The sequence below is a fragment of the Alexandromys fortis genome, unplaced genomic scaffold, assembly GCF_014885135.2.
Source record: "Alexandromys fortis isolate MF-2015 unplaced genomic scaffold, M_Fortis_MF-2015_v1.1 scaffold_30, whole genome shotgun sequence".
Lineage (NCBI taxonomy): Eukaryota > Metazoa > Chordata > Mammalia > Rodentia > Cricetidae > Alexandromys > Alexandromys fortis.
The window spans coordinates 12,759,944-12,779,549 of NW_026067922.1; the positions used below are offsets into that span (position 1 = coordinate 12,759,944).

General features: G+C 48.8%; 1 protein-coding gene across 1 annotated transcript in view; it reads right to left on the reverse strand.

Moving 5' to 3' along the window:
- Window positions 1-12,233, reverse strand: part of Asap2 (ArfGAP with SH3 domain, ankyrin repeat and PH domain 2) — a 150,873-nt gene extending 138,640 nt beyond the window's left edge. Inside the window, exon 1 of the mRNA XM_050141908.1 lies at window positions 11,806-12,233. Within this exon, the coding sequence (XP_049997865.1) occupies window positions 11,806-11,931 (126 nt within the window). The 5' untranslated portion in view covers window positions 11,932-12,233. The remainder of the gene's footprint in view (window positions 1-11,805) is intronic.
- Between the last annotated feature and the right edge of the window lie 7,373 nt (window positions 12,234-19,606).

Consider the following 19,606-nt stretch of genomic DNA (forward strand, 5'->3'; position numbering starts at 1 on the left):
AAGTGACTCCCAAGCACCATGGCCCAATGAGGTGAGCATCGTAACTCTATAAAACAGAGCAAAGGCATCCACTACTATGTTCCTTTGCCACCAAAGTCTAGGCTAGTATGTCTTCCCAGTTTCCCAGCCCACAGAAAACCCAAATGAGAAGGAAGATGAATTCAATTAAATAGAAACAATTTCAGTTATGCATAAAAACAGTTACATTAATACCCAAGTCAGGGCCGGAGAGACGGCTCCGTCAGTAAAGAACCTGCGATCAAGCCTGAGCGTGTCCAGTCCTCAGGGCCCATGTATTTAAACATGAGAACAGACTTGTTTTGGAAAAGGTCTTTTCTATGTAGCTCCAACTGTCCTAGAACTCACGCTGTAGACCAGGCTGGCCTCGAACTCACAGAGACCCACCTGCCTCTGCGTCCCAAGTGCTGGGATTAAAGGTGTGCACCACCACACCCAGCACAAGAACAGACTTCGTAAAGTTGTTTTATAACCTGTACACATACGCATGGACTATGCGCCATGGCGCGCATGTGCACACACAATTAATAAATAAAAAGCTTTAAAAATATGTCTAAGTCTATGATTCAGTAAAGAGTCCACAGTCGTTCGTCAGAGTTTTAAACACTGATGTGGCAGAGCTGGAGAGATGGCTCAGCAAGTTTAGAGTATGTCCTAGTTAGCTCTTTCTATCACTGCGATAAACACCATGATCAAAAGGGACTTGGGGAGGAAAGGGCTTATTTCATCTTTCAGCTCGCAGCCCATCTCCAATGAAAGTCGTGGCAGGAAACTGGGGGCTGGAACTGAAGCGGAGACAATGAGGAAAACACAGCTCACTGGCTCACTTTTCATGGCTCCCCCGGGCTGCTTTCTTACACAGGACTACCCGCCCACCCAGGGACGACGCTGATGCAGGGGATTGGGTCCTCCCCCATCACTCACTAATGAAGAAGATGCCCCACAGACTTTGCCACAGGCCGTTCTGATGCAGGCATTTTCTTCCCTGACAGCCCTATGATGTGTGAGGTTGGTGCCTGGTGTGTCCAGCTCTCGTAGCGGACCTGAGTTTGGCTCCCAGAGACCCGCATGAGGCAGCTCACAACTGCCTGGCACTCCAGAGTATCCGATGCCCTCTCCTAAACCCTGGGCACTGCACTCTCATACATGCACATACACGCACATATATATGCACACATAATAAAAACATTTAAACAAAACTTTTAATGCTTTGCTTCCAAGGATACCATGAAGGGAGTAAAATGACAATCCAATTGGGAGCATTTGCAGGGTGCACACAGCTACTGTTCAGCTTCCAGAATATATGATGTGTGTGTGTAAGACTCATTAATAAATAGACAGTTTAAAAACAAAGCAATACAAAAATGGGCAAAGGACTTGAGAAGTGAGTCCTCCAAAAACAATATATACGAACAACCACAGGCACACGAAACATGGCTTGACATCCATCTATCCATCCAAGAAATGCAAATCAAATAAACTCATAGTAAGATACAACTTTGCACCCCCGAGAACGGACATAATCAAAAAAGACAGACAATAATTAGCGTTGACAAGGATGTGGGGAAACTGGAACACTTACACACGGCTGGAGGGAATACGGCGGGATGTAGCCATTTTAAGGTCTAGCAATTCCTTTTTACCCAAAAACTTCAATACCGAGTCACCCTGTGACTTAGCAATGCAGCTCCATGAGAATATAATACGTCTACAGAAGGACTTACAAAAAACATCCAGTGAATCACTCATAATGGCCAAAAACGCATTAATAATCCAAATATCCACCAACTAAAGGGCAAACCAAGTGTGTTGCAACACACAATGAGATTCAGCCATTACAAGGGGCAAAGTGCAGATTCATACCACAGCATGAATAAACCCTGAAAACATTAGTCGTGCGAAAGAAGACAGCACAGAAGGCCGCATAATGTTCGATTCCATATATGAGATGTCCACAGTGAGTAAAATCCACGGAGACCAAAAGCAGATCAAGGGGTGCCCAGAGTGAGGGAACAGGAGAACAGGGAATTCAAAGTCACAGTAACACAGAGGCCCAGTCAGAAGTGGAACCCAGCCCTCCTAACTCCCTGGCTACCGATTTTGTCCAGCCACAAACCACCAACACAACGGGCAAACGTGAGAACCAATGCTGTTTGAGACAGCGTAGCTCCCAAGGATGCGTAGACCACTCCTCCTCCATCTAAAACCTCCATACAGGAACGCCAGGGGCCTGGACAGATGAGTCGAAAGTCAAAGCAGTTGCAGATCTTAGTTCCAGGGACCCACATGGGGGGCTCATAACCTCTGTAACCCCCAGCCCAGGAGCCTGACACCTATTCTGGCCTCCTTGTGCTCCTGCAAGCACGCGGTGCACACTTACTCTCAGGCTCACACATATTCACAGTGAGTGAGCAAATAAATAAGTCCATGAAGGAAAGCCAGTACTTATGTGATGTTCAGTAGCCCACATTATTTAATAGGCACTAAACCCTGCGATCATTAACACAGCCTGCCTTTTGCCAGAGAGATGGAAGAACAAGGCAGAATCAAGAGATCACAATACGTGGTCCATAGGTGGGGGAAACAAAAACCCCAGACAAGCTGGTCCCATTTGTCCCAGATTTCAGCCAGCAGTGAGCCCAACAGAATTCCAGATCACGTGGCAACGGCCACGCTGACTACAGAGGTCTTTGGGGAGGGAATCTTTCAAGGGAGGAGTGGAAGAGGGCAAACTCATTTTGACTTCCAACTTCTCAAAAAGTACAAATCTAAATATCCATGTGAAAGATAAAGGTTGGAGAGAAGGCTGGGCGGTGGTGGAGCATGCCTTTAATCCCAGCACTCAGGGAGGCAGAGGCAGGCAGATCTCTGTGAATTCGAGGCCAGTCTGGTGTACAAGAGCTAGTTCCAGGACAGGCTACAAAGCTACAAAGAAACCCTGTCTCGAAAAACCACAAAAGAAAAAAAGAAAAGTAGGAGAGAAGAAGCTCACCGGACCAGAAGTAAAGAGAACTCTTGCCAGGCCCTCCGCTGTTACAGGTACAGCCTGTGGTCACCCGTTCAGACCCAAAAGCTTATTAGTAACACACAAGGCATTTCAGGCGGGTGTGGCATACATCTCTCCCATCCCCTCTACCAGGGTCTGCCAGGACCTGTGCACATCCCTGAGACATCCTTCAGGGTCACCTCACCAAACACAGATCTGCTGGCCTGGAAAACACACCCTGAGTCTGTTCACTGTGAGGTCCTTTTAAAGACACAATCCTAATGGCTTTCTGGAACCCACAGCCCTAGGGGCCAGGTGTATCCTTTTAACAACTCACTTTGTGGCAGTGAAGGCCACTAGGGAGGAAGTTCAGGTGGCAGAGTGCTTGCCTGGCGTGCAAGAGGTCCAGGGTTTGGTCCCAGCGCCCTATGAACCAGGAATGATGATGGCACATGCCATCACATACAAACCCACACATACATCCTCTTCTTGCTCTCTCTCTCTCAAATCCATGGCCTCTTTTTTCATTGTGTGTGTGTGTGTGTATTTCTAAATACATAAACACAATCTGCTCAGTCTGTATAACGTTACACATATGTATGTATTCAGGGCTGACCATTGGGTATTTGGGAACCAACCAACATAGACACATTTTTTTAAACATAGAACTAAAAGCCCATAGAAATATTGGTTATTGTCACTGTTGTTTAAAAAAAATTAGATTTCTTCCAGGAAACTAGGGAGAGAGGCCCTAAGAGCCTGCTGGTGTGATAAAAACTCTAAGACACAGGAACCTGTCATTTGAAGGCGCTGTCTTCATCAACCACCTGATGTTACTGACAAAGTCGTCACTAGCATCCAGTAGAAAGATGACATCATTAATAACACCCTAGACAGGGCAGCCTCCTGCCAGAGTGTGAGCAATGGCTGGCCACGTCTCTGCAGGGCTGGGCTAATCAGGAGAGGAAAGAGGAAGGGAGGATCTACCTCAGAGATCAGCCCAGGGATCTACCAGAAGTTCCCACTCAAGGAGAGCAACAGAGCTGACTCACGAAAACCAGCAACAAGAGAAGCCACGCTGACCCAAAGGCATTAATGCAAAGGGTTTCCTTAGGCACCAGCTCTACAGAACAGATGGCTACAGAAACAGCAAACCGTGATGTCAAAATGTTCCATCTGAGACCTGGGAAAACAGCCCAGTGGATAAAGCACTAGTTGCACAAAGATGAGGACCAGGGTTCAGATCCCAGAACCCACATCACTGTTGAGTGGATACGGTGGCCGGCCTGAATTCATGGTTTGCAAGGTAAAAACAGGGTATCCTTGGGCAAGCATCAATTGAAACACCCTGCTTCAATGGCTAAGGCAGAACAAGATCAGGAGACTCCTGATATCAACCTCAGCCTACACACACACACACACACACACACACACACACACACACACACACACACACTGGAACACATATGTCCATGGAAGAAAAAGAAAATCTTGGTCTGAATCCTGGCTCCAAGTCAGGCCAGCTCTGGGAAGTCAGTGAGGTGTGGTTAATCTTCTCCAGGGCTTCAGTAACAGCCGAGTTACAGCCAAGCATGTCTGATACTCAATAAAATGCCCCCAAAATACAGGAAGACAGGGAGGGGAGCCCCGGCATCCAGCACGCTCTGCTACAGCAGTTAGCTCATACAATAACCTCACCCTGCAACACAGTCCATCAGTACTCCCTGACCCCGCTGGGTGGAAGGGACCTGGGAATCTGCCGCCATTTCCCACCGGAGCTTGTCCTACATCAAGGTCAGCACATAACATGTTAGACAAACAAGAACAGGACAAGCAGAAGAGCTGGCCTGCAGAGGTCCTGGTCCTAACTGATGGACTCATGCGGTACAACTGTAGACCTGCCGAACTCAGAAGCATGCTATAGCGCCAGGGAAACCGCCCAAGGCCTCACCCGTGGAGCAGCATGGGGAATCCTGGTGACATCAAAGTTAGGCAGTCCTCTCCACACACCTCCCTCCACCCCCCACCCCCGACTGCCCTGGAACTCGTTATATAACACTGGCTTAGAGGGCAACTCTTAGCTAGATTTCCAGAACCAGGACACTGACAATAGTTCCACGGTCTGGTTTATAGCGTTTGCAAAGAAGTCAACCACCAAAGCCAAAGACATCAGACCATCAAGCTTGGAACCTTCGGTCTGAATTCAAGGAATCCATACACTTGGAAGAGAGGGGGGAAAAGGTCCCTGTGTATACATCATTTGCATCTAACTGAAATTCAGCCGTTCTTCAGGAGTGAACGAAAGCCACACATTCCAGTTAGCGTAAGTGTCACCTGGGACTTCAATGGAAGGTGCCACAACACCACATTAGAATCATTAGCAACGCCACACGGTATTATTTACACTTGTAGTACACCACAGTGCAGGTACTTATTAGACCCAATAATAAATCTTCACGTTATTAACAACAAAAGCCACATACTAGTATGTCATATCAAATTTTCCAAGTGTTTCACAAATTGAAATTCAGTATAACTGGTGTTTCTTTTGAAACCTATTGTGTGCGCTCACCATTTTCTGCAGGGTACCTGTAATACTGCCAGCACTCAGAGGCTGAGAGGGAGCATGAGGGCTAGCCTGGGCTACACAGTAAGCAGTAAGACTACAGAAAGGACAAGAGGAACAGGGAGTCTCTTCAAAGAGGCACACTGCCAAAGGGCTCCATGGCACAAAAGGGGGAAAATGCGAAGTTAAAATGAAGCTTCACACACTACAGGCCTGTCCCTTTGCACAGTCCTGGAGTCTGGCAGTGACACTATTTACCAAGCACCTAAATACATTTATGAACAAATAAACTCAACCAGATTCCTCCAGAAGAATAATCGCCATCATAAGAACACAGTATCGGCATTCCAGTTCCAACCGGCAGTCCCTTTATCCCAGGGCATCACACCCACTAAAACCGCAAAGGCAGACAAGCAGGTGGAGAGGCCCCGGAGAGCCACCTACTTCGAAACCCTGGTCACGGGGTCACATTAGGGCATCACGTCTGAATGAGCCCAGCTCATTTCAGTGGAAAGACCTAGAAACAGGAGAGCGTGCCAGCGAACAAGTAACACCTGCTAACATCTGCCCAGAAACACAGCAATGGCAAGGCTCCCTTTAGCCCCCTCCACACCCTGCTCAGTTTCTGCAGTAAGACGGGTCCCAACACAAGTCCTGCAACCAGCCATGCTGCACAGCAGGCCTGGCCACTGCCACTAAGCCTTGATGGACAGTGCCAGCTTCACCTTGGGGTTGATGGAAGCCCTTCTTCCAGTGTTGGGGCATGAGCTGTGTGACATTCGCACCACAGGGGCCACACACACAGTAAGCATCTGCCAGCGGATTCTCCCAGTTCAAAGGACACTTGGCCTTGACGCTGCCACCACTCATCCCTGGAAGACTGCAACAAACTCCTAACCCCTCACACTTCTGTCCTCTCTGCCCTCTCACTGGTCTTCCCTCTTTTCTCCTAAGCCTAGGGACAACCGTGAAAACGGAAACCTTTAAAATGTAAATGAGTGTCTGGAGAAGCCACTCAGCAGTTGAGAGAGCTTCCTGCCCTTCTGGTATGGCTGAGCTTGATTCCCAGCACTTACATATGAGCAGGCAGTTCAAAGCTGCTGTAACCACAACTCCAAGGGTTCCCTGAGGGTACCTGGACGTGCATGGCACATACACACACAAATAAATAACATAAATCCTAAAGAGGAAATCAGGTCATGACAGTGTGAGCCCCAAACCAAATCACAGTACACCACATCAAAAATGCAAATTCCCTCCCCAAGGCAAAGCCCTGTGAGCGCTGGCCCCTCCTCTCCCTCCCTTGCCTCTGACCACAGGCCTGTCTACCCCTAATACTCAGGTCTCCAGGTCTTTTCCTGGGCTCTTATAAGCACAGATCTCTCAAGCAGGCCTCTGTGTCCCAGACTGCTCAAAGGTCACCTCTGCCTTGATTTCAGCCTCCTCCCACCTACAAAACCACTCTCTACACCGCCTTATGGATAACCTTGACTTATCGTTACCTGGGTCAATCAGTGATTGTCTCCAGGAAGGAACCTGTTAAGAATGGAGGTTCCAGGCCTTGCCTAAATCAGATGAGATGAGAATTCTGGAGAGTGGGACCAGGTTCTTCCAGTCCACAAGACCCCTCTCCCCCACTGGGCAACTCTGAAACCTGGCCAGGACTCACTTTCAAACCTGCTGCAATGCACACTGTTCCTGGGAGCGCTGTTAAAATGCAGATTCTCATTCCACAGCCCTCGGTGGGTCCCGCAGCTCTCTGCAAGTTCCGCACCACACTGACACTGGCTGGTGAAGCACTCTGGAGTTCCAAGGGCCTAAAACCACGCTCGCCAAAGGAACTTTCCACAAGTATGTAGAATGAAGTTCTAACTCATCATCATTTGGCAGTCACGGTTAACCCATGTGCCTACTAGGCATTGGAGATAGACTAATGTGACCAAGGAGCTGACTTCATTCTTGGGCCAACAGTACAGAATATTTGTGCCCTACCATAAAAGGCATCTACAAATTTTTGGCCTAAGCAGACTGGATGGATAGGAAAATCCCACCAAAGGCCTAGTTGATCTTGATCGCCAGCTCAGGAGTGGGTAAATATTTGCCAAAGGTAGGGGCACAGATATGGAAGATTGGATCAAACCACCTTGGAGCCACTTGAGACACACCACCCTTCAAGGCCTTCTCCACCCCACAGCCCTGACCACACCTCACAAGCAGTACCAGTCTTGGGCTTTACATCAGTCACCCTGGACATTCTCGTAGACATGGCCTGTCGTCTGAGTGCACTGATCTGCCTGGAGGACGTTTCTCCCATTGGACCACAAGTTTTCTCAAAGAGGACGGATTTCTACTCCTTTCAGCAGGATTCCATAGATCCCAAATGAACAGCAGCAAGAGCTAGGACCCACAAGGAGGAGCATCAGCAGCGCTTCTACTACTAATCATAAAAGAGAAATTAAATTCAGCTGGAGGGGGAAACCAGGTCCATTCTAACTGATTCAACATGATCCAGATACATCCATGGAGATCTCAGAGCAGCATAGCACGGTTGCCTGTTGGCCTAGAGAGGTTTCCTCCCGAGATCACAAATGTCCTGGGAAAGAAATGGTATCCTTCTGACCATGGAACCAAAATCTGCTAGCCTGAGATCTTGAAGGAGCTGGTTTACAAACAGGTCACAGCTCAGAATCAAAAGCAAGGCCAGTTCCCATTGGAACTGCAGGGCGGAGCCTGGCCCATGAAGAGCAGGCCCCCTGGGAGTCTACACAGTCCAGATGTTCATTCTCCCTTTTCAGTTAGAACAGCAAAGAGGTTTCCAAGGTAACCAAAGACAACAGAGTGAGAATCAAAGCCCTGGAAGGAAATAGATTAAATTTTAATACTTAAGAGTCAATATCAAATTTATTTTTAAAACTGCATCAAGGCAGAATGGATGGAGCAATGAAGGCACGCCTCGCTGTCCACACGGACATCCCAAAAACGGACACATCTTTTTCTCTGTTTCGGGAGTATTCTCAAGTAACCAGGGGCTTAAAGAAGCTAAGAAACACAAAGAGCTAGAAAGGGGCAGCTCAGCTTTCAGACTGATGCCACAGCTACTTGTTTCCTCCCTCATCTCCAAAAGCACAAAGCTTATGCCAGTCGCGACTCCTCACTCCGCAAAGCCTGCTAAAACTGTGCAAAATAATGCGAAACCCGGAGAAAATCATCACCAAGGGGAAAGTTTAATAGCAGTCACACTCTCCTGGCTACGAAGACAACAAATACACTTGTTAGATCGAGAGAAGGTATGGGGGCTGGGAAGACAGATTACGGGGTACAGTACTTGCCACACAAGCTTGTGAACCTGAGACGATCCCCAGGATCCAGGTAAAAGCTCAGGACAGTAGTGATACCCCACCCCGCCCCACTCCCAGAGGCAGAGCAGGGAAAGATGACGGAGAACTGACTGAGGAATACATCCAGTGTCAACCTCTGGCCTCAATCAGCACACAAACCATTCAGTGCACCTGCAGCCATACACAAGAGAGAGAGACAGAGGCAGACAACATTCTCCAGTTACTTCTAGGCCTTCAGCCATTCATCCATTTCCTTTCCTCCTTGCCCCATTCTCCCTCCAGGTCAAACATTAACCGCAGTGAAGTCTGGTGAACCAGTTAGCAAGTAGTAAGTCAGTTGTCTGTCGGATGCTGTACCACATAACTTCACCAGTCTTCAGAAGTTCACAGATATGATGATTCAGGCTGGAAAATGGGAAAAGAAAGGGGACTGGGGGGAAGGGTGTTCCTCCCAGTTCACACAACAGAAGAGTGACGGAACCTGACCTGAAGGTGGCTAGTCTGGCAAAGGGACCACTTAGAGAACACACCATTAAGCATAAGATAAGAAGCCATGGAGCTGGTGGAAGCAGCATGGAGCCAAGGTCGAAGTCATCCTCTCCTCGCCTCAAGTTCCTCATCTACAAACCAGGGCTAGAGATTCAGCACAGCAGGGATGCCATGTGAAGCAAGGCCAGGCACTAGTTAACTGCTGGTCCAGGTGTGCCAGCCCAGAAAGCCTGTTTCCATCTATGACTATGACCGGACACAGCCTCCAAGGGAAACCAACAGGCTGATAAATTTTTTCAATCTTATTTCTGTGAAATGTGTAACTTCATGTGCATCACAAAACCCACGCTCGTGTCTGATCCCAGCATAAAAAAGGTGTCTGCTTGAAATCCAAGTATTGTGAGTATCGTGTGTTACTACATTAGACACAGAACAACAACTAATCGAGGAGTGGGAAGAGCATTATTTGAAGCAATCCAGGCTGAGCCCTTTCAGCTTTACCTCCAACTCCAAGTTCATACACATTATTACCCTAGAGGGGGTACTGAGTTTGCTTAAAAATGAGATAAGCCTGAAATGGTCTTAATCCTTCCCTCTTCCCAACCTGGACCCATTCTCCACTTGGGAGACACATGAAGCAAGCCCGCAATTTAACAAAATGACCAAATCCAGTCTCTCTCCAATCTACTCAGTAACTGAGCTCTTGGGTAATCTCCTGCATTGCGTGCAAAAGCAGCTTTGGATTCATCCGCTGCAAACCAAAATTAATCAGAGGCAGGGTATGCCAACTTAATCACAACTCCTTTTGCCTGGCTCCCCAACATCTGCCAGTGTTAATAATATTTAGCTGGCACGCTGCAAGGAGGAAAGCACCCCAACTTTATAAACACAAGCTCTCTTTCAAGTTCCTTCCCAAGGAAGGATTCCTACCTTTTAAAATGCAATTCCTTCCATAAGAATGAATGACGCATTTTCCTAAAGAATGGCACTTACGGGGTGGGGGGGGACGGAGACATGACTCCCCATGCCTCAGCTAAAGGGGCCGTGTTTAAGCCGTGCTGGCAGAGGCAGAAGAAAGCGATCTGTACATGACTTAACTCACTACAGAAGATTTACAAGAGGATCTTTTGGAAGAGGGGAGAGGAGAGAAAGAGGAGGCTGCACCAGGATGCTTAATCTAGTATTTTCCATTGAGTCTAGTCGTGACTGTGTATGTCTCCAAAGAAAAATATTTTACGCTGAACAGTCTAGATTTTTTTTTTTCAAGCGATTCTTAATAGCAGATGCAGCGTTCAGGCACCAGGAAAGGATTTAATGACATTGCTTAATTTAAAGCTCTCGGAAGACCAACCTTTTCCCCGCCCCCATCGCTGGCAGGGATATTACCCCAATCTTAAAATTCTGGCCAGAAGAAATGTAGTCATCGGTTCACTACTGCCACACTTGTGTCTTGTACGCCAGTTACCTATTGTGAGCCCCGCTGCGCGCACAAAACCAAGGAAGCCGAAAGGATGAGACTCTGAATTCGGTTTGGAAGATGAAGAAAATGATAGAAGTGTGGCTGTCCCAAGTCACACAGCCAGTCCCGACCCAGGGACTCACACAGAGACCCTTCCAAGCCTACTAATATTCAACCCGAGCTGCTTGACTCTCGCAAGATCCCTCTTCCCCGGGATCTGGAGAGCTCGCTGCTTAGCAGTTCGATACAATGACTCTGCACCTTGAGAGCCCTTACTAAAATCAGGCCTTTTCCAGGTTAAGGACAAGAGAGATGACCATGGTGCCAATAGGCACCACATAGGTAACACAGGAGCGGCCACCAGGGCCTTTCGGACCTCTAAGCGCTGACTGTCCACCTCCCCGGCAGCTCTGCTCTGCGGCACGCAGTGGGAGCTGCCAGGCCTCCCGGGCTGGGATGGCACCCCTGGACCTGCTCCGCTGCTGGCTCAGGGAGCACAGCTGCCCCCGCCGGGCCACTTCTGGAACAAGTTGGAGAGGTCCGCAAGAGAGGACCCACCACCCGTGGCAGCAGCGCGCGCAGGGGTCCCCGGCTCGCAGACGCCGCCGCGGACTCTGCGGTCGAAGTTGACCTTGCCGAGGTATAGAGCAAAAGACCTGAAACCCTGCGAGGGAAACGAGAGCAGACAGGAGGGTTCCCCCAAAAAGGCCCAAGGTGGCCCAACAGCCTCTCTCCAGAGCCACCTCTCTGGGAACAAAGGGCTTCTGTGACGGGCACTGCTGGCCCAGCCGCTACGGGCTCTGGGGGACCAGAAACTTTTCTCGGTGTGAACGCGGGCGGCGGGCACTGTGCATCAGGCAGCAAGCGCAGACCATTGCGGGTTCCCAGGGCGCAGCGCGATCCCCGCGGCCCGAGCCGCCCGCCCCGCGCCGCCGAGGCTGCCGCTCACCTCCTCGATGGCCGCCACGGTGTTCCGGCACTGGGCCGTGCGCGTGGTGAAGCTGGAGGCCGTGGGCGCCTTGTAGTCCTCATGGGTCTCGGCCACGAATTCCGACACGGAGATCTGGTCCGGCATCGCCGCGGCGCGCGGGAGCGGACCACGGCCGCCTCAGTCGCCCAGGGTGCGGGCTCCGACCCCGCCGCCGCCGCCGCTCCGGGAGGCGGACAAAGGGGAGCGCGGGGCGCGGGAGCCGCCGCAGGGCGCGGGAGCCACCGCGGGACGCGCGGCGGGAGCAGGGGCGCGCGCAGCCCGCAGCTCTGCCCGCTGTGCTCCGGGATCCGCCGCCTCAGCCGCCGCCGCGTCCTCTCCGAGCGAGCCCTGACGCGGGCGCGCACAGCTGGCGGGAACTGCCCGCCACCCAGCCGCGGGCCGCGACGCCTCCCGCGGAGAGGGGCGGGTCCCGGCCAGGGGGCGGTGGCCGGCGGGGCGCGGGTAGGGGCGGGGCGCAGGCCAGGCCACCAATCGGCGCTCTCGCCGCCACCGCGCCGCCGGGAAGCTGAGGCCGCAGGAAGGAGGGAGGTGCGCGCTCGGGGCCCGCCAGTCGCTGCAGGCCGCCGCATTGTGTCTGTAGCCGGGGTGTGCAGGGGTTCGAGGGCGTGCCCCACTCCCGGGCTGCGGTGCCGGGACCTCGCCACGCCAGTCCGGAACCCTGGTGCACACTCCCTGGTGGGCGTGGACTGAGACCCGGGGCTCCGGCCTCCGGGTCGGAACGAAACCCACCCTTCGCTCCCCAATCCCACCCACCCCTGGGCCAAGAACCCCCCACCGAATCCCCCGCCAGAACCTCAAGGAAAGGCCAAGCGAGACGACAATGTGGGTAGCTCGCCCCCTACAGGACGGTGAGGTCCGTCGGGGCAGCCCTCCTGCACCCTAGCGGGACTAGCCGCAGGGAGAGTTTGGGATGCGGTCACAGGGACCGTGTAGTGTCTGTGCACCTCCTCACAGCTTTAAGGAGCCTGATAAAGATGGCTTTTATAGAGTTAGCCAGAAACCATAAGGCATAAGGCCGAATGGGCACTCAGACCTATGTCCTTTGACTTGGAAGAGTACTTCCAGCCCCTAGTGAACATCGTGTTCCTTAAACTTGTACAATTAGGGGTAATCCCAGTTACTTGTAAACAGGTTTAGGGTGCTAGGCCAGGCTTCACCCTACGAAGATCACAGAACGCGCTGCAATGATATTTCTATTGAAGTGAGGGAAGAGGGGACTTGAGGTCGTGTAAGAGAAGAGGGGGGTTATTGTACCTGATGGTTCTATGAGAAAGTGCTGCCTACAGCAGCTGGCTGGTCGCAGACCAGACTAGGCCAATAAAACATCTGAATTAGTACACATTTTCGTTTATAGCTCATAAGGAAATTCTCAGCTGTATTCAAAAATCCAGAGGTTCTGACTACACCAGTCGAAAATCACACCCTGTAACTCCACCAGGCATGTGGCAGGGTTACTGCTGTTGCCAACAATACAGCCTAGAGAAACTTTTACAAGAGACCTTTTGTGTGTCTGAAAAGGAGGGAGTGTGAGAGACGTCGGAAACCCAACGTGAGAGACAAAAGTGGTCTCCTGCCGCCGCAGGACAGAAGACCAGTCAATCATGTTAAAGCTCCCATGCGCAGATTTGCTGTATGAAGTGGCGGCTGGGGTCAGACATTATGTATGGCTTCTGGTATTCACTAGCAGTGCGTGTGAATGAAGTTCAGCGTTCAAAAATAGCTGTGCCAGTGAGTAGCTTTTATTACTGGGCTAGGCAATAAATTGCAATCCCGAAACTGCGTCTCTTGACCGCTTCCTATCTTTGTGTATTTCCATCCTCTGCGTGTCTCAGGACTCTCGATCGAAGCTTGTCTAACTCAAGGGTATTTTATTATAGTACACCCTCTCCTACCTAAGGCATTTTCTGTTCCCTCTACCTCATTCCCCACCTGTAAGTCCTTTTGTTCTTCTCTGAAGTTGAAAATTAGTCCCTGTAACTTTTCAAGGTTTTATTTTTGAAGGACTGGTCTCTGTGATGCCTTGAGAAGTTAAGAGAAAATAGTGTTTTCCTTGATACTAATCAGCATGTCTGTACACACACACACACACACACACACACATCAAGACGACACTATACACTCCCTTATGTGTAGTACTGAAGATTGAATCCAAAGCCTTGAACCTACTGGGCAAGTGCTCTACCACGGCTCCTTCCCTGGCCCTCATTTACAAATTTTAGTGCATCAAGAGAAGGGAATACTGGCCTTGCTATTAGAGGCCTGGACACCACTAAATATATAAAAATCCCTGAAAATATATACTTTAAAAAATAATTCTCAGCCGGGCGGTGGTGGCGCACGCCTTTAATCCCAGCACTTGGGAGGCAGAGGCAGGCGAATCTCTGTGAGTTCAAGGCCAGCCTGGTCTTTGGAGTGAGTTTCAGGACAGCCAAGGCTACACAGAGAAGCATTGTCTCAAAAAGACAAGCAATAATAGCAATAATCCTTAATGATCCAATTGTCCTGAAACTGAATTGAGGCGATATATAATCTCATTTTTTCCACTCCATGCACACATCTATGCTTTACCGTAAAATAGAAATGCATTGATTATAGAGTATTGTCCTAGACCCTGCTGTAAGGGTTGGTTCAAAATCTATACCATGTAAACTATGTTACTTTTTAAAGTCTTAGAAATTCTGAATATGTATTTGGACCCATATAATTTATATAAAAGACTGTAGTCCTATTTTTTTTAACCTTGGTGTATTGGCTTGTTTTTGTTGCTATGATATGCCTGAGACTGGGAAATTTATAAGGAGAGGAGGTTGACTAGGATGCAGCCCAGAGGTCTAGTACTACTGCTTGTGTGGGGTGTGCAGGGCCAGGGTTCATCTCCAGCACGGGAAGACAATAGAAACAGCAGGAGAGGTGAAGAAGGGAAGGAGCTATTCAGCTCTTAGATTTATCAACTTGACACAAACCTGGGAAGAGGGAATCTCAACTAAGGAACGGCCTCCATCAGATTGGACTGTGAGCATGTTTGTAGGGCATTTTCTTGACTGCTAATGGATGTGGGAGGACCCAGCACCCTGTAGGCAATACCAGCCCTAGGCAGGAAGGCCTGGACTATGTAAGAAAGGGGCTGCATAAGCCAAAGAGGGCAAGCCACGAAGCAGCATTCCTCCATGGCCTCGGCTTCAGTTTCTACTGTAGGAAGAGGCCACTAGTTAGTTCCTGGCCACTTAGCACCAAAATAATCACACAGAAACTGTATTAATTATATCACTGTTTGGCCTATTAGCTCTAGCTTCTTATTGGCTAGCTCTTACATATTAATTTAACCCATTTCTATTCATCTGTATATCGCCATATGGCTATGGTTTACCGGCTAAAGTTCTGGCGTCTATCTCCAGCGGGCTACATGGCTTCTCTTTGACTCCGCCTCCTTTCTCCCAATATTCAGCTTAATTTTCCCCACCTAGTTCTGTTCCCATATAGCTCTGCTATATGTTGAAATAAGAACAGCGGGGCTGCGTCCCCAGCACCCCGGCCGCCTGCTAGCTCATGCCCGAAATAACAGCACACAAATTGTATTCTTTTAAACACTGCTTGCCCATTATATCCAGCCTCTTCTCAGCTAACTCTCGCACCTGGACTAGCCCATTTCTAGTAATGTGTGTAAGCACCCCAAGGTGCGCTTACCAGGAAGATTCTAGCCTACGTCCATCCTGGGTCGGAGCTGCTTGGGAGAGCGGAGCCTGGCGTCTCTGCTCCAGAGAGCAGAGCTGTCGAGTCTGAGATCACTTCCTCTTCCTCCCAGCATTCCATTCTGTTTACTCCTCCCATCTTCCTCCTATTTACTCCTCCCACCTATATTTTAACCTATCAGGGCAAGCAGTTTCTTTATTTAATTAACCAATGAAATCAACAGATTGATATATGACACTCCCACATCAGCTATAAGCCCAAAAGCAGTTCCTTTATTAACCAATGGTATTCACAGTATACAGAGGGCCTCCAGGTTCCTGCCTGGGCTTTCCTGGTTGCTGATCTATAGGCTGTAACCCAGATAAACCCTTTCCTTCCTCGGGTTCAGAGTTTTGTGACAGCAACAGAAACCAAACTAGGAAAGAGGCCTGAGTCTAGGACCAAGCAGCCCCATCAATGTGGCCTCGTGGTAGGTGGTAAGGTAATGTTGACATCATGCCACCTGTAAGGCTGACTACAGAGTGTGCACCAGAGAGTCCAATTATAGCTAACTCTCTTTAATGAGAACTAGTGGGGGATCCCAAGAAAACTACCTTAATCACTTCCACAGTGCCTTAATGATCTCCTATGTGGCCCCTCCTCAGTCCTACTCCTACACCATTAGGGAACAAACCACATCCAAATAGTAGGGGTGGGGAGGGGGTGTTGTCGTCATTGATGTTGGAGGACCAGAACTGTGCTTAAGTTCATACCAATTTGTTTCAAATCAACTTCATCCTAGATCCTTGCCAGGTGTGGTTAAAGGTGGGGTACCTTTAACCCCAGCACTCTGGAGACAGAGACTGGTAGATCTCTGTGAGCTTGTGGCTAGCCTGTGCTTCACAGTGAGACGCTCTCCCAGAAATAACTAGATTGTTTTGAGACTTGGAAGAGTTAAAAAGTTCTGGATAGGGGCTGGAGAGATGACTCAGTGGTTAAGAGCATTACCTGCTCTTCCAAAGGTCCTGAGTTCAATTCCCGGCAACCACAATGGTGGCTCACATCCATCTATAATGGGGTCTGGTGCCTTATTCTGGCCTGCAGATATCCACACAGACAGAACATTGTATACATAATAAATAAATATTTTAAAAAAGGAATGGCAATCCACGAAAAAAAAAAGTTCTGGATAAAGGCATGCAGGCCTCAATGACACCACCAGCAACCTCATCATGGTGCCTCCAGGAGGGGAAACCATGAGCAGGTGGGGCCTTGTTGGAGGATGTGTTTCTAGCTCACTGCAGGCCTGTTCTCAAAGAGGAAGCTGGGAGTATAGCTTCCACCCTCTGATTCCCCTCTGTCATGAAGTGAGCAGCTTCCCTCCTCCATATTCTTCCATCATGATGTCTTACCTCATCACCACGGGCCCCAAAGTGGCAGGAAGTGATGGAGAACTGATCCCTCAGATTCTGTGAGCCAACATAAACCCTCATCCTTTAAATTAAGTCATCTCAGGAAACCAAAAGGAAGAAGAATGGGAGGAAAGCCCGCATGCAGGAGCCCACTAAGACTGGCTAACAACCCATTTTCCAAAGGAATGTTCTGCCTCTGGCAGATCACAAGAACCCGAGATCTTTCACTCTCTGACCAAGGGGGAAAAATACGTTCTTAGCTCTGAATTCTCCGGGTGAGTTGGCTGGTTTAACACAAACCTTTCCAGCTCACTTGCTGTTAACTTGTAAATGATTGCTCTTGGAATGAACAGATCTGAACCCTGGCAGAACTGTGTGGTAAGTGACGTAATAAAACTGAAGCACCCTAAAGCACCTGGTGATAAGAACAAGGAAGCGTTGCTGGGAGTTTCTGCTCCACATTTTAAAGTACTTCTCCCCCCCCCCCCGACAAAAAATGTTGTGAAAGGGACCCTGCTGTCCCCAAGATAAAAGACAGCTGCTCATATCTGTCACCTGCCACACTTTCCGTGCAGTGAGGTCAGAGGTCATGTAGTGGCCAGGGTTTGGCAGTGAACAATTAATTATAAAATGAATGAAAATCTAGATCTTGGTGTCAACATTTTGCTGAATAAATTAGCTTCCTTGAGCTTCAGTTAGTTCATTTATAAAATAATAAGGGATGCTTGTACAAGCTTTATTAAAAAAAAGATGTGTTTATGTGCATGAATGTTTTGTCTGCATGTTCGTATGTATGTGCACCATGTGTGTGCCTGGTGCACTCGAAGACCAGAGAGGGTTTCAGATTTCCTGGAAATTGATTGTTGTAAGCTACCATGTGGGTGTTGGTACTGAACCCCATTCCTCTGGAAGAGCCACAAGGGTTTTTAGCCACCTCAGCTTTAAAATACACAACACATATTTTTTATATTTATATGTCTGGGTGTTCTACTATTGTGTACATCTGTATACCACATGCATTCCATGCACTCAGAGAGCAGAGAGAGCATCAGATGTCCTGAACCTGAAATTACAGATGGCCGTATGCATCTATGCTGCGAATTGAGCCTGCTCTTAACTACGGAACCAATTTGTAGTGATATTTCATTTGTATTTTAATAAATAAAGCTTGCCGGAAGATCAAAGAATAAAACAGCCCCACTGATCAGCCTTACAGACCGGGCAGTGGTGACACACACCTTTAATCCCAACAGCCACATTAGTTTGCCATAGAAACCAGGTAGTAGTGGTGCATGCCTTTAATCCCAGCACTAAAGAGGAATATAAAATGGGAGGAGACAGCTCTCAGACACAGTCTCATCCTGAGATTCCTAGAGGCAAGATCACCATTTTGGACTGAGGTAGAGATAAGAGCCAGTGGCTGGCCGTTTAGTTTTTCTGACTTTCAGGTTGAACCCCAAAATCTGTCTCTAGGTTTTTATTAATCGTGCTACACCATCTCTCTGCCTATACCATTAAAAGGTGTTCTTCCGCGGAGCTATGCTCTAGGTGAGCTCCTATCTAAAGCACTTCCCTGCTCCAGCATTCATGATTCCGTTATCCGTGTTTTGTGTTTGTTTCAACACAGAGAAAACACCTTAACATACTTTACTGCTGAGAGTCTCATCCTTGGGCCTTAGGATTTGTGTTTGTTCCTGGCTAACCTGGAATTTTCTTGTAGACATGGCTGGCCTCATATTCATATGCCACTGTGCCCAATTTAGGCCTAGACATTTGAAAATGATGCATTCTGGACCCACCTTTAGAACTGATTTTAGAGACTGGATGACAAGCAGATTTATTCTGAGCTAATTTTACAGAACGGCACACGAGGACCATTCATTTTGTCATCTTAATGAGGTCTCTCAGCTCTCAGTGCTGAAATGCAAGAAGAGTCTAGATAAAGGAGCTTTAAGATGGAGACTATAGGATAGCCGGGGTGTAGCATGAATAATAAAAACCCAGAGGCAGATGTTGGGGTTCGGCCTGAAGATCAGAAAAGCAAAGTGGCCAACCACTAGAGAGATCTTTTACCTCTACTAAATCTTCGGATCCTGTCTCCACAAATGCTCAGACTCCACACTCCAGTGAGTTCCTGTCCCATTTATATTCCTCTCTCTGCCCAGTTATAACGCTCCTGTCTCCACCTCCCTAGTGCTGGGGTTAAAGGTGCACGACTTCCAAACACTGAGATTAAAGGTGTGAGCCACTACCACCTGGATCTGTTTCTGGATCAGTCTTGTGTAGCTCAGGGTAGCGTTGAACTCACAGAGATCCATCTGCCTCTATCTCCCAAGTCCCGAGATTAAAAGTGTGCACCATCACTCCCTGGCCAGTATGGCTGACTACTGTGGCTGCTTTGCCCTCTGATCTTCAGGCAAGCTTTATTTACTGAAATACAAATCATACACCACTGTACAGCTGAGTTTATGCCAAACATTCAGGAATGCCATGGGTTTGGCTTCTTTCTTTCATGTCTGATAGAAATCCTACATGCTGGTGGTATGACCCGGCTCTCCCTAATTCCAGATTCTGGCAGCCTGAAATTGCTCGGTAGGAGTATTGGCACCGGAGAAATGGGCAACTGCTAATCGTGACTGGGGTTACGGCTTCATTGATTGTCTAAGTCAAACAAATAG